A 15,182-nucleotide genomic window follows, 5' to 3' on the forward strand; every position below is an offset into this window, starting at 1 on the left:
GGGAGCCCTTGCTGGGTGGGCCCGGCCTGTAGAGCCTCCACACCGCCCAGGGGCCCCGCCTCTACCAGCCAGGCCCCCTGCCACCTGTGCTCCAGGAATTGTTCTCTGGAAAAGGACTCTCGGAGAACGTGGCCCCAGAGCCACTTTGCCACCCCCTGCCGCCCAGCCTGCGGGAGGCCAGCCGCGGGACCCCAGAGCTCCATGTGCCCCCTGGGTGGGGGGAGGGAATCAGGGGGGACTGGGGGCCCTTCACGGGCTTTGGGGATCTCTGCTCCAAAGGCCACCATGCAGCACCTGGGGCAGTAGGGGTCACCTGGGGGAGGCCCCCGGCCCCTCCCAACCTTCCTCCTTAGAGGCCCTCACGGTGGTGTGGGGGCAGGGGTTCTGAAGCCTCACAGTGGGGTCTGACCTTTGCTCTGGCCTGGAGCCTGGAGCACATGGCCCAGGAGCAGGACAACGTCCGTGGCAACCCATCCTGAGCGCGGGCTGACCAGCCGTCAGGGCTTCTGTCTGGCGCTCAGGCCGACGTGCACTCAGTGGCCACATGAAGGGGCCGAGCAGCCCAGGGAGAGACCCATGGGGCCGCAGAGCAGGGAGGTTCTGGAGGAGGGGGCCGGGCTGCCTCACGCGGCTGCTGCGTGTTTTGCCCTCACCGTCGGCTCGGGGTCTGCAAGCCCCGCCCCCCCCGCCCCGCCAGGACAGTCGCTGCCGCGAACGCGTACGCACCGTCGTGGTCTTGATCCGGCCGCCGGGCTGCGTGCACGTCCAGCCTGAGCGGTTGATCAGCAAGTCACAGCCTTCCCCCTCCAGACAGGGGAGCATGTCACACCACTGCTTGGTCCTGATAATCCGAGCTGCGGAGAGAAGAGAGGCCGTCAGCGCGGGCCTGGCGCCAGCGCCGCCCACGCCGCCCCACCCCCGGCCCCTGCCTCGGCGTGACCTCGGGCGCGGGAGGCCGTGTGGGCGGTGCCGGGTGACGATCAGGTGGCCTGGCCAGGCCGCTGCCCCTCCCTGGCCTCTCCCTGGTCTCCTGCTTCCTGCCCAGGGCCAGCTCTGCTGTTGGCCACTCAGTGCCCGAGGGAGCTGGGGGCGGTTTCAAGGAGCAGCCACAACCCTTCCTCTAGGGGACAGCACAGTCTTCCCTGTCATCTGGAGGCCGCGTGGGAGCCAAGAGAGGCAGCAGGAGGGGTGCTCAGGGCAGGACCCCATGGGGCAGTGGTGGCTGCCCAGAGGCTAGAGCCAGGGGCTGGAACAGTGCGATTCAAGGGCAGATGTCACAGTGACCACGCCCTCCCGAGGCCTCACCCACAAACGGGACGGCCCCTGAGGACGTCCCGGTGCTGAGACACTGGGACTTCAGTCCTTGTCCCCATCAGAGGGCAGGGAGACCCTCACGGCGTGAAGCCCCTCCTGACTCCAAGCCCCCGCCGCCAGGGGGAAGGCGTTCTCTTCCCAGGACGCCCCCCTCTCCGTGGCTGCGGGGCGGGGCCGGGGTCCCCGTCTTCTCTGATGGAAGCCCTGGGGGGACGGGGCTGGGTGATGGAGGAACGAGGGTCGCACTCATGGAGCCGTTGCCCGAGCACTCTGGAAACCAGGGTCGAGTCCCGACTTAGGGCAGGGTGGCGAAGGTCCCTGGGGCAGGTGCAGCTGCTTTGGCCGCTGCGGACGCGGGCCTGTGCCACCCGCCAGGCCCATGCGAGGAACCGCTGGTGCTTGGACGACACGCTGCACTTCCTACAGCTTGACGTCGTTAGTTGCTTTCCAAGGATCTGGCATTTCCACGTTGCAGAGGGTCCCCCATCACGCCACCAGCCCGGCAGGCAATGAATGTCCCCGCAAAGGTGACGGGGGACCTGGGAGGGGGCTCACTGCCCCCCTCTGAGGGCTGGAGCCTTGGGGCCCCTGCAGGGGATGGGAAGGGACCCGGTGAGTTTTAACAAAGGGCGAACTGGGAGGTGGTTTGGGAAAGAGACGTGGACGGCATCCCAGGTGACTGTCCTCTTGCTGCCCCTTCTGACAAACCAGCAGGAGCTGCCTGAGGACCTGGGAGCAGAGGGCGGCGTGTCCTGGGATCGACTGGTGATGCCTGCCATGTGCCATGTGCACAGCACTGGGTCCTGCCCACCCAGCCCCACCCCGGGCATCTCTACCCACAGCCAGCTGGTCATTCTGAGACCAGCATCTCTCTCATGCCGTGGTGTGGGTGGAACCATGTCCCTCCAAAGACGCAGGATGACGTCCTGACCCCACGGTGCCTATGCCTGGAGACGGGGCCTTTATAGAATTGGGGTTAAATAAGGCTGTGGGGGCGGGGCCTCCTCCTGCAGCCCTGGAGCCCTTACAAGAAGTGACCTCGATTGCTCACCATCTTTCCACTGGGACACTGCGGGCGGCCCTCTGCGAGCCACGGGGCCCCCACCAGAGCAGGGTCCCCCCAGGGGTAAGTCCCCACCAGCAGCGAGTCAGCAGCACCCGCATCTCAGCCTCCTCGCCTCCAGAACCACCAGAAGATGAATTTCTGTTGCTCAAGCCCCGCAGCCCCTGCTGTTTCATCACCGCAGCCTGAGCCGAGACAGCCGTGGGGATCCTGCAGCTCAGAAATGCCCCTCATCTAACTGAAGCGCGCGTGGAAAAACACTCCAGCTGAGAGCCGGGTTCCCACGGAGGGGCCTCGGCGGGCGTGTGGGGGAGGGGCTGCCCCGCCGCCACGGAAACGGCTCCGGGACCAGCACAGGCGACAGGAGGCTGCATTCACCAGCACAGCCCCCTCGGGGCTCCTTTCCTGTCTGCTCATTATTCCTGCAGGAGTCCCTGCGGCCGTCCCGCCTCCCCGGTGCATCATTGCGGTGACAGTGAGAGATGGCACGAAACCCTCGTTGCACACCAACAAATGCAACCCTTAAAGCCACCAAGCAGCTACAGGATTGAAAGGCACATTGCTCCCAATCCCGGGGAACGCCTCGTGTGCAGCCCAGAGCGGACGGGTCGGCGTCAGGGAGGAAGGACTGAACCCTGGGGTCGGGGAAGGAAGAGACCCGATCAGTGCACAGAACCCACTCGCCAGCAGGGGGGACCCCCCCTTCTTTGTTCCCAGACGCTCCATTTTATGTTTATCTCCCACCCTCAGAGCATGGGGATCCCACGTGCACAGCCCAGAGCACACGGGACGCATTCGGGAAGAAGCAGGGTTTACTCTGGGGTTCACCTGGATGGGCAGGAAAAGGCTCAAGTGGGGCTCACAAGCCGGACGGAGCCTGCGCTCCCGTCCGGCGCCGGGCGCACCCAGGGAAACACCGTCAGAAGCCCCATTGCCCGGGAGGCTGGGACCCAGCCCTCTGTCCTGTCCACGGAGCCGGGGCGGGGACGTGGCTATCTCAGACCACAGGCCTGGCCTTCAGGCGCCGTCCCCAAAGCTGGCTGGGGCAGGGAGGCAGGGCCCGGCCGCCCAGGGGGCCCCCAGCCATCGGAGGGCGGTCGGCCGGGACCTCAGAGGCCTGGTTCTGGGGCCCACGCTGCCCCGGCTGGCCTGCAGGGCCGCCGTCAGGGTGGGGTGGCTGGTGGAGGGAGGCGGGGTGGGTTCACACCTGCACAGCTGTGCACAGCTGGGGACCTGGAGCCTGAGGGCTCCCCATGGGCTCCGCCCTCCCAGGAAGAATGGTGCCCTGGGGACAGAGGAGAAGCTACGAGGCTCGGCCAGTCAATGCTCGGAACACGTCCAGCGAGGCCACAAGGCACTCCTGGCCGCTGACTGTGGAGCTGGGGTCGGTGGATGGATGCTGGGTGGGGGTGGGGGGAGGACCAAGCCGGCATCCAAACAGCCCAGGGGCTGGGAACCGCTGGGCTCCTCCCCCCAGGCCGCAGCTCAGCGTGGTTCCAGGCCGGGGTCAAAGCCGCAGGCCGGTCAACTTCCCCAGAGCCCACGTGGCGGCTGTTGACCCTACCTCCCCCTCTGTCACCACTGACTCAGTCCTAAGAGCTGGGGAGACACGGCAGGGGCGGGGACATGCAGCCGCCACTGTCATGGGACAGAGCCCTCAAAACACGAGGCGGAGCCGAGGGAGGAAGCCTTGGGGGGGGGCGGGGAGACCCAAGTGCCTGCCGGAGGGGGAGGGGCACAGGCCACACACGTTCACCCGTGTACACACGTGTGTGCATGGCACACACACACGGAAATGCCAAGGTCACACAAATGTGCTCGTGCAACACATACGTGTTTAAACACACGCACACATCTACACATGAGAAACAGCACACTGATGTATGCACGTGCTCACGTCACAGACACACACACCGTCATACATGTGGGCCACTTCTTGGGCTGGCCTGGCATGTGGCAGGCATGGGGACATCTCTCAGGATGCAGAGACACAGCTTCCCTGACCATCGCCCTGTCCCCAGCTGGCGCGGTGGCCTGGGTGAGCGGGGGCGGGCCTGCCAAGGGCACAGCCATTGTCCGTCACACAAGGGCTTTTGTTGGCCGTGGGAGCTCAGCTCGCCTGGCCCAGCCCACTTCCTGCTGGAGGCACAGGGCGGGGCCACCGCGTCCCAGAGACAAAGGAGCCTTTCATGCCCACATGTCACGACCTCATCTCCTCTGGGCCCCGATGGCGTCATGGCAGTTCTCAGCTGAGGAGGGCGTCCCCCAGGGCCGAGGGAGCAGAGTGACGGTGGCGCATAGCTGGGGACAGAGGGCCCAGCCTAATCCAGTGCCCGAATGCACGGGCCACTCATCCAGTGCCTGTCCCAGACCCTTGGGGAGCAGGTCTGTCCAGACTGGACCTTGGGGCCCCAAATGTAGCAGCTCTGCCAACCCGAACCTCTGCCAGTGCGCTGCGGCCCTGGGACCCAGCCTGGCCCAGTCCCCTCTCCTTCCACCTCCCAGACCACCCGCACGCGATCTGTGCACGTGGGGACGCAGGCCCGGGGGTCACTGTCCCCTAGAGTGGTGCGCGCCGGGGCCCGGGATGGCCAGGCCAGCTGCTCTCCCTCCGAATCCTGCTCTGCAAGGACACCCAGTGCTCCGGGCATGGAGGCGCGTTCCCGGCCGCCCACTTCCCAGAATGAAGCCCGTGCAGCCCGGGACAGAACAGAAAAGCTCTGGGGACACAGGGCGCTGGGCCAAGCTTGCAGGCGGGCGGCGGGGGGGGGCGCGCGGCGGACAGAGCAGGGGAGGGCCGGTTCCTTCCCTGCCCCGGGGGCTGTTGGCTGCTCGGGACCCAGATGGACTCAGCAAAACACAGTCCTCGGCCAGGTTTCTGAGGCAGGGTCAGCGCCGCCCAGCAGCCTTGAGACGGATGGCTGCAGCCGGAAACCCTTCTTGCCACAATCCCCGCCCCCACCACCCCCAGACCCAGCGAGTGGGCAGCACGGCTCGGATCGGGGTGGAGAAGGTCCACTTTGAAGGAGACGGGACATTTGCACGTTACTCTGGGACCCGCCACTGCCGGCAGGCGGGGTCAGACGGGCCGCCTCCTCCTGGGGGTGCATCCTGCTCTCCGCACCCCATTTCCCGACAGGTGCACCCCAGCATCAACAGAGGCTCTGCAGCAATTCCACGGGAGGAGGGGTGGGGCCCAGGTGCCGTGTGTCACACGCAGGCAGGCCGTGCCAGGATGGTGGGTTGCAGCGCTCAGGACCACACCCCCGCCCCCACCGAGCACACACTGCTCCCCACGTCACTTGCGGCCCCGGGGCAGGTCATCAGCAAAAGTGCAGCAGCAGACACGGGATGGCTCCTTCTGTGCCCAGTGCCCGCTGCAAGGCTGGTAGTGACACAGGAAGCACACAGTCTAGCAGGGACGGGGGCCTGCCCAAGTGCCTTCGCCAGAGCCCTGGGATGGGGGCTTACAGCGCAGGACACACGGGGGCCTGAGTGCGAGCCAGCATCCTTGGCTTCAGGTCCTTGGATCGAAAGTGGGAGGCAGACGCTTAGGGCCTCAGAGAGCCTGGACTCCTCCTGCTCCAGGAGGGATGCTCAGCTTGTGGCTTTTCCCCAAGCTGCCCTCGACAAGGCTAAACCCCCCCATCTTCCTCTTTTCAACTCTCCCAATCGGGGGTCCTGAGAAGGTGGGCGGAGGGTCTGAACAGACCCAAGCTCAGGGGCTCACCAGAGCCCCAGGAACCTCCTGTGCCCACGGGCCTGCGTGCCCAGCTGCAGACCGTGTGTGCATTTGTATGCACGGGTGTGTGTGCATGCATGCATGTGTGTGTGTGGGCGCATGTCCCTGTGTGCCACTTGGAATCCTAAAGACTGAGCTGCAAGTGTGTGGGGAGCCTGCCACCAGCTACCCCACCTCCCCGCAGGGAAGCACATGATGCCGGGACCCGCCTCCCCCCCCCCCCCCCCCCGCCGCCAGGCTTTGATGGTGTGGAAGCTTAGCACACGCCCCCACCAGACACCCTCACCCTCCCAAACCTCAGGCACTGGACGGCGGCGGGGACGACCTTGAAACCACCAGGAGTCCGGTCGGCAGCACGCTGGCTCGGGTGCAGCTGCGGTGACAAGCGTGCTGTGGGCTTGAGGCTGGACAGATGGACGGGCCGAGCAGCGCTAATTGGCCGGGGATCGCGAGTCGGCGCCGCTCCACTCAACGCCCGCGCCCTCCGCTGCTTGAAAATTGCACGGCTCCCTTTGGAATAAACTGTTTCTTGGTTTCCATTAACACGCGAATCTGCTTACTTTACTCAACAGCTTGGAAAAATGAACCATCCAGAACAAAACCAGTGGGACTCCAGACACACACGGGCCACATTCTCAGACACAGACCTAAGCGGACCTCATCCATCCGAGATGAGGGGCCAGGCGCCCGCGTGGCCAGCACCAGCCCAGGAATGTCTGTCCCCCAGACTCACCCAGATCTTGCTGGCGACAGGGGTCAGCCACATCCACACACACAGGGACGGGTGGCGGACACTGTGCACAAAGCATATAGACACCCCCTCCCCCGACGGGAGTCCCCTAACCGGGACGGAGGTCCCGCGGGATCTGGAAGCACCTCCTGCGGGAACTGCTGACACGGGCCCCGGGAAGGGGACTGAGCCGCTGTTGCCGCGGGAACCCTGTGAGCTGCAGGAGGGCCCTGGGCTCCCGTCTTCCTGCTCCTTGGGTGCACAGAGGCCCCTCCTAGGAGCAGGAACCAGCCCGGGTAGGAGGGCCCGAGGGGCTGGGAGGTCGGGGGGCACCCTGAGTAGCTCCGAGCTCTCCCTAGGGGGCCTCCGTTGCAGCAGCCCCTCTCAGGCCGGCCTCCCAGGGCCCTGGGGACAGAGGGATCGGATAAGCAGGGCTCTGGAGGATGGCACAGCGATGGGGTGAGACAGGTGACCAGCCCGGGAGGCCCCGCCTGGGAAGTGCGGGCTGCTGACACACCGGCCTCCCCAGCAAGCACAGAGTTGATGAAAGAGCCAATCAGGATGCCCCCGGCTGAGGAATTGCCCCCCCTCCTCTCCTGTCACTGCTCCTCACAGGCTGGGACAGCGCAAAGGGCTGTCACCCAGGGTCAGGCTGCTGCCGGCAGGCGGCCCGCCCTGTGGTTGGGGTGGGGCGGAGGTGTTCTGTGACAGCGTCCTGCACTGGAGGCCAGGCAGGGACAGCCCAGCCACGGCGATGACCAGTGCCAGGGCCACCAAGGGGACAGGGAGGGGGCCCTCCCCCTGCATCAGCCCCACCCCCCAGACATTGTTAAGGGGCTTTGTCGTCGCCACCCGCACAACCTCTTCCATCTTTGCTCAGTCACGCCCCCTGAGCCACCCCACGGCTGCGCCAGTGGCCCTGCCGTCCCCACACTGCCCGCTGCCCCACACCGTCCCCAGCTCAGCGTCTCTGCTGTCTGCGCTTCCCAGCCCAGCTCTGCCACAAACACCCTTTCTCCTTCATTTGAATTATTTTCTCAAGACATGTTTCTGGGAGAGGGATTGCGGGGTCGAAGGAGCTGAGCATCCCCATGGCTCAGGACACGTCCCGCCAGGCTGCCCGCAGAACGGGTCAGACCCTGACCTTGACCCCTCACGGGCCCCTGGTCATCTGTCTGCAGGGGGGCTGGCACCAAGTCCCATCACACAGGCCGCTCTGCGAACACGAGAAGGAGGTGGCTCAGGGGCAGCTCTCCGACGGCCTTGGGCCTGAAGCCATCTCTGCCGCGGACTCTATCCTGTGCCCAGGAGGCCAGCACGTGTCCGGGTTCTGAGAGCCTCATGTAGGAACGGAGGCCCCCCTCTCTGGAGAACCTGCTCCACCTAGAGACACCCCTGGCCGAGGTCACTCCTAGGGGTGTGAGGGGGGGTACACAGGGGTCGCAGAGACCCCACGGGGCTGACATGCACCAGCCTCCTGTCCCAGCAGCACCATGGTCACAGGCCTGAGTGGCAGCTTGTCCCAGCCCCTCCCTGCCCCCAGCAGCATCTGGAGGGGGGAAGATGACGGACTGGGGTCTTGGGGCGCCCACTGGGCTGGACCCACAAGGTGACACGAGATGACCAGCAGCATCCCAACCCCCGAGGGGCCTCTGGGCTGGATCTAGAGGCCGAGCTGCTGGCGCCGGGCTGCTCTGCCTGGGACCCGCTGCTCTGTGGCCAGCAGCCCGAGGACAGGCAGCCGCTTCCCATCCTGACCCACCTGGAACCCTGCTCCTCTCCGGCCACCTGCGAGCGCCCACAAGGCTTCCTAACACATACGTACATATGTGCACACACACATGTGTGTTGGAACTTCCGGGCGCTCGCCTTCTGGGTCTCAGTAACCACAGTGGCTGCACGTGGCCACCACGTCTGCACCTGCTGGTGAACTGGCAGCATCAGGTCACGGGGTTAATTTCCTGCCATCCACCGCCCCCAGTGCCAGGCTCTGCTGGCTCCTCTTTTAAGAACAGAGTGAATCAAAGTGCCTCTAATGGTCCCCAAAGCCGCTTTGGTTCTTTGCCACACTGATGACAGCTGACAGCCAGGAAGGGGGTCTGTGACTGCAGCACGGCCTTGGGTCTCAGCAGCCCCCGGACGCCCACCCGGCTCCCGCGTGTGCTGTGGGCTCGGCTCCCGGATGCGCCAGCTGAGAGCCTGGCAGGGATTCCCAGGGAGGTCTGAAGAGGACGCAGGGCCGGGGTGGGGCACCCAGAACCAAAGGACCCTGAGACCCTGAAGTCACAGTGGTCGGAAGCCGCAGGGCTAGGGGGGAGCGGGGGAGGGAGGGGGAAGTGGGCGGAGAGGCCCTGCTGGGCTGGCCCCGTGCAGACACCTGCTCCATCTCCTAGCACCGCCGCCCTCCTGGTGGCAGCTGGACTTCAGCCTGGCCCTGGGGAAGGAGGGTGCGGGGCCCATCGTCTGGGGATCCCGCTGGGGAGGTTCTGTGGCCCCAGCTGCAGATGTGAGGAGACACAGGGCTCCGGCGCCCCGGGCAGTGCATGGCTTCAGCTGCGGCAGGTGACAGGTGGAAAGCTCCCTGAGCTGCGGCACGTGGGGGGGTGGGGTGCACGGAAGGGGGTTCACACGGGGCGGGGCGGGGGGAGGAGCGCACGGCTGAGCATCAGGCCAAGAGGAGGGTGCCTGGAACCAAGAGCCCGCCCTAGCCCGGCCTTCCAGAATCTTCTCTGACCCTGCCCTGCTTCTGCTCCTGGTCCATGGTTGGTGTCCTTGTCATGGCCTCTGTCGCCCCCGCTGCCCCCAGGGTCCTGATGCCTGACACACACCTGTCTGCCCGCACTGGTCTCACCACCCCCCGCCTCCCCTCAAGTCAGGCGTGACAGAAACGGGAGAAGATGCCCATGGATGGCGTCTTGCAGACCTCATTCCATCCTCATGAGGCCAGAGGAGGAAGCTCCCAGCACCCCCCACCCCGAGCCAGCCGGAGCCTGAGCCTGTGCCCGTGCTGGCCGGGGAGCCCGGGCTCGGGGACTTTTGGGGGCAGCCTGCCTCCTCTCTGAGGTGCTGGTCCAGGGTCTCCAGGCTCCCTGGACCGCTCTGGTCTCCATGGTTACTGGGGACTCAGGAGTGAGCCAGCCCAGAGGCACAGCCTTTGTAATTCACAGCCTCCTCCTTCACAGGCAAGGCTGCTGGCAGCTTTCTGGAGCCTTCTCAGATCCTCCGAACGCTGCAGGGCCAAGCACTGGGGGCCCCGCATCCCCCCTTGATCCTGGGATTAACCCATTAAGGACGCCAGTGGGGTCGGAGTGGGCACAGTGTGGCCACCAGGGTCCCTGAGCCCAGGTGGCCTGCCAACCTCTCCCTCCCAGGCAAAGAGGGCCAGGGTCACTCCCTCAGGCTGACCTCACCCTGCGGGATAGAGTGTGCCCAGCTTGAGGATGCGGGCTGGTCCTTAGGACTGGGGCCAGGGCTCCGTATACGCCGGTCTGAGAGCCCGATGCTCTAGAGAAAGCACTGGCCTTGGTTGTCCATGGGGCACGGGGCTTGGAGAAGGCCTGGGACAATCCAGGAGGGCTTCCCGGAAGGGGTGAGGTCTGAAGGATGAACCAGCCACACAGAGAAGCCAGAGACAATGCTATGCCTGGGGTACAGGGGATGGGGGTGGCCGGGGGTCACCGCTGCCAGCTGGGGCCACTGCGGGGAGGTCGGAGCAGCTGCGTGGCATTTAGGCAGCCAGAGAGAGGCTTGGAATGGAGGCTGCCCTTGGGGTGGGGACAGCACGCCGGATGACCAGGGCCCCTGCGGTGGCCAGTGTGTCCTGGACAGCCATGTCCTCAGAGCCATGCGGGGATGTCTGTGGGCTCAGAGCCCCCAGGCTGGCAGGGCCCCCAACCGCTCTGCACCCACCCCACCCTCAGGCAGCACCTTTTGGAACGTGGGCCCTACTCGGGGCAGCTTGTCTGTGGGGTTCTAGCACACGCTGCACCCAGGCAGGTGCCGCCTGCCCGGCTTATTCCAACAAGAGGAGGGGGTGGGGGAGGGGCCTCAGCCAGGAGCCCCCTGGGAGCCCACCCTCTTGCCAGAAAGAAGGGCCTGCACTGGGCAGGGTCCCCGGGCCCCAGTCTGAGGGCCAGAACAGAGACACGGCATCCACAGTGCCAAGGGGAGGGGCTGGGGACACCCCACCCTGGCCGCCCGGTGGCTGAGCCCATGTCTCTGGAAGGAGCCCGAGAGCAGAGCCGTGGGCAGAGGTGCCATCCTGCTGCAGCCGCGCCTGGAGCAATCTTTCCCGGTCCATCTGTGATGGACGGCAGCTAACGGGACAGTCTGCCAGGCAGAGCCCTTCCCATGGCCTGGCTCATGCCCTGGAGGGACTGGTGACAAGTGGAGGCCTCTGGACAGGCTCTGGAACACGGAACTGGCGGGGGCGGGGGGGCACAGGTGTGTGCGGGGAGCACCCCACAGACCCACGTTGCCCCAGCACGGCAGAGGTCCTCCTCCGGCCAGAAGCCACCTGGGCCCCAGGGAGTCTGGGGGAGCAGGTGGGACAGGGCCGGGCCGTCTACAGGGGAGACCCGGCCACGCCTGAAGTCACCTCCAACTCGGTGGAGCGGAACCTCCACCACCACCACCATCGGCCCAAACACCGCGTGACTGGGTGTCGCCTCGAGTCCCCACCACGTCTCCACCTGCACGTCTGTTTTCCTTAAACGCGTCAGCGGCTGGAACTCCCTGCTGTACCCCGGCGCTGGTCTCAGGTGTGAGCCAGAGCGGCTGTGGGTGACATGCCCCTCAACCCCTCCGGAACCCCGAGAACCTAGGAGGGGGAAGGGGGCGCTGGCAGCCCGGCTCAGCAGGGTGGGGGGAAAGCGCCCCACCCTGAAGCAGGTGGCAGATGTGGACGAAGGGCCCCCTTATGTCCCAGAGGCCGGAGCCTCCACACTGCACGGGCCATGCTGCTGACGCTACAGTGATGCCGGTGGAGGGGCTGGGAGGACCCTGCCAAGCTGCTCACGGGCCATTTCACGCCGCGTTCGGTTAAGCTGGGCCCCACCTCCGGCTTTCTCTTCTTAAAAATCGACTTTGCAGGAAGCAGTGAAGCTGAAAATCCCCTTTTAGCCCCAGATACGACGAGACACCTTCACCCACCAAGCGAAGCCAGGGGGTCCAGCGGCCTCAAGGCCCAGCGTTTGCTCCCGGGGTGGGGTCTGCATCAGAGGCCCAGGCCGTGGGCCCCAGGCTGGCACACGTCACACCCAAGACCCAGGAATTTGGGAAGAAAAGGCAAGGCCTCCTCCTGGTCGCTCGTGCTGGAGCCTTTCATCACTCAAAAAAGAAAAATCTGCAAAACCCAGATTACATTTTAAAATTAGACAAAATTTTCTTTCTACAACATCCAGACAGCATAATTTAGTGAGAGCCGTCTCCATCATTATTTTTTCTTTAAATAGTTAGAGTAGAACGTATTAATTCCCAAGATGGCCCTCTGATGGGGTAATTCGTTAGCTGCCCGGGAAACGTCCCATCGCAGCCGGGGGAGCGTGGAATCTCCTCTGTCATTAGCGGACCGAACCGCGCCGAAGGAAAGGCTCCAGATTTGGGTGATCAGATCAGATGGAGAGAGAAAAACCACGGCTGTCCTGAGCTACCTGTGTCATTATTTCATGAGGATGAAGAAACGTCAGCTCGAGGGAAATGACTCCAATTCTTTGTCTCGGGCCAATTCCCACGAGTTGACTTAAGGCAGGAGAGGAGTGGGCTTGGTTTTGCGGAGCAGTGAGGACGGGGTGCCCCCTGGTCCTGGGCAGCGGCACGCTCCTCTGGCCAGGAGCGCCCGGAGCTTGGGCAGCAGGGGAGGGCCACGCTCTCACTCTATGGGCACACGTCCCTTCACGCAGAGCTGGGACAGGCCTTCATTCAAGAGGCCATGTGGGCGTCGGTCCCCAAGAGGTGAAGAGGGTGACGGTCCAGGGGTGTGGTCCTGTCTCTACCAGGGAGACACTGGCCAAGACAATGAGAGGCTGAGAACACTGGCTGCTTTGAGGGGATCCAGTCTCCAACCAGGACCTGTCACCTCTCAGGGAGTGTCACGGTGCGGTCCATGAAATACTCAGAAAACCAATCTCTGCCCGCTCATCTATTTTTTCCATCCATCCATCCATCCTTCTCTCCATCCTTCCACTCACCCATCTATCCACTCAGACTCTTGGTGGGCAGAGCCCTGCGAAACCCTGAACTTGCCTTCCTCCCCCACAATGGTCAGAGACACCTGATGGCCTCAGACAGTGTCACCGCTACTGACAAGGGCGAATGACCCACAGCTCAAAGACCCCTCTGCGCTCCTGCCCCCGGAGCAAACTTCAAACGAAGAAGGGAGAGAGGAATGACCTGGGTAGCGGTGTTGGCCCCACCCCGCCTCCCTTCCGACCCCGCGCACGCACAGCTGATGTGCGGTCAACACGCACTTCTGAACGTCCTGCCTCCCCCCCGCCGAGCTTCTGCCGGTCAGCAGGGGGTGACGGAGGGGGCCGGGGACAGCCCAGGCGCCACAGCCCTGCCCACGGCCTTCTCTGGCCAGCCTGGAGTGGTGGTGTAAAGACGTGCCCTGGGCCACCGCTGGAGAAGGTGGGGGGAGGCGGGGGTGGGGGCTCAGGTCACCGCTGTGGGTCCCGCGGCTCCTAGAGGGTGGTCTCCAGGCCGACCTCCCCCAGCCCCCACAGCTCTGCTTCCTCCCCCCTGACGTCTACCTGCCAGGTGGCCCTGACGGCCTGAGGCCCCAAGCCCCGTCCCCGCAGAAAGGGAGGTTGTGGAAAGGTGTCCATCGGGAGAGGCTGGACCAGAGAAGGCGGGGCCTCCCCAGGATGGGCGGACGTGGATGTGTCACTCCGTGCTCCCTGGGCGCCTCTGCCTCCCCGTGGTGTCCCCTCTCCCGGGGACCCGGTCAACGGCTCTGAGCCCCCCAGACGACCTTGTCTTCACCTGATGACGGCTGATCACACAGCCACCTGAGGCCACGTTCCCAGGTCTGTGGATTAGGACTTGAACGCATCCCTGCTGAGCCCAACCCACCACAGAGCATAGGCCAAGCCCCGCACCCCCTGGTCCACAGCCAGGAGGGACCAGCACAGAGGCCCCGGCTCCGGGGCAGTGGACTGAAGTGAGTGCAGGTTTGCAGACTCCAAGGCCACAGGAACTCAGCGCGGAGCCCGGAACGAGGGCTGCGGTGTTGGACCAGGCGCCGCGACACCTCTGTGGGGTCGGACGTTTGCGAAGGAGAGACATTGCTTCCAACTAAATCAGACAGGTCTGCACGTACGTCTCATCCGAGAATCCGAGGAAGGCGTCTCCTGGAAGCTTCTGGCCTGGGCTGTAAGATTTAGGAGGCTCGACTTGGTGACAGGAAGTCTGTCCTGAGGGCAGCTCCTCTGCTTAATGGCTTGATACCCTCGTGTCCCCAGCGTCTCGGAAACGGGGCAGACGTGGTCTGGACATCGGCACGCGGTTTCCCTGGTTACCGCTTCGATTTGCAGTGCCCTTGCCTCTGCAGAACTCAGCTCAGGTCTGGTCCCAGAGCAGGGCCTTGCCCGGCTTGGTGAATTTTCTTGCTGAACCCCCTCGAAGGCTGGATGCTGCACCGTGGTAACAGCAAGGGCTTGTCACCCACCCGCCCCAGCGGAGCTGCTCAGAAAGAAAGGCCCGGGGCATAAAAGGGCCTCCGGAGGTACAGGGATCTAAGACCCTCAGCTCATGGGCCGGGGTCTCTTGGAAGCCTGGGGGGGGGCACCCTGTGCTCCCCAGCTCTTCCTACCTTGGAGCTGTGGCTGAGGCAGCCCAGTCGCCCTGGGGTTCCCACCCGTCACAGTTTCTCCCCAGCTGGGCTCTGCCTGTGGCCGGTGGGGCCCCTGTGGGAGGGCCCTGCTCACATGAAGTCTCAGCTAACAGCTCCACGCCCTGGGGTGGAGGGTCGGGCCGCCTCTGGGGAGGCCGCCAGCCCCGGGCTGCCTCGTCTCCCCGGTGCCGACTTATCTCGGGGCTGCTCGCCTTCCTGGAGGAGGGGAACGGCCCCCCTCCACCCGGTGGGCACCCTCACACCTCGGGGGGCCCAGGACGTGAAGGGAATTAAGCGCCCGGGGCCGCAGGAGTGCCGCTCTGGGCCACGGGGGCTGGAAGCTCAGCCCCGTCTGCCTCCCTTCCTCTGTTCTGAGAATCCACCACAGCCAGCGGCCACCTGGGCAGCAGGAAGAATGGCCCCCCTGCCCTGGTCCGCAGAGCTGAAAAATGGGAGTTATTTATAGCTCTGCCTCTACCAAAAGCACAGGCCGGAGCTGGCT

General features: G+C 65.0%; 1 protein-coding gene across 1 annotated transcript in view; it reads right to left on the reverse strand.

Annotated features, from left to right (window-relative positions):
- Positions 1-15,182, reverse strand: part of TAFA5 (TAFA chemokine like family member 5) — a 93,764-nt gene that overhangs the window by 21,049 nt on the left and 57,533 nt on the right. Inside the window, exon 3 of the mRNA XM_047785948.1 lies at positions 727-854. Within this exon, the coding sequence (XP_047641904.1) occupies positions 727-854 (128 nt within the window). The remainder of the gene's footprint in view (positions 1-726; positions 855-15,182) is intronic.

Source organism: Phacochoerus africanus, chromosome 7 (genome assembly GCF_016906955.1).
Source record: "Phacochoerus africanus isolate WHEZ1 chromosome 7, ROS_Pafr_v1, whole genome shotgun sequence".
NCBI lineage: Eukaryota > Metazoa > Chordata > Mammalia > Artiodactyla > Suidae > Phacochoerus > Phacochoerus africanus.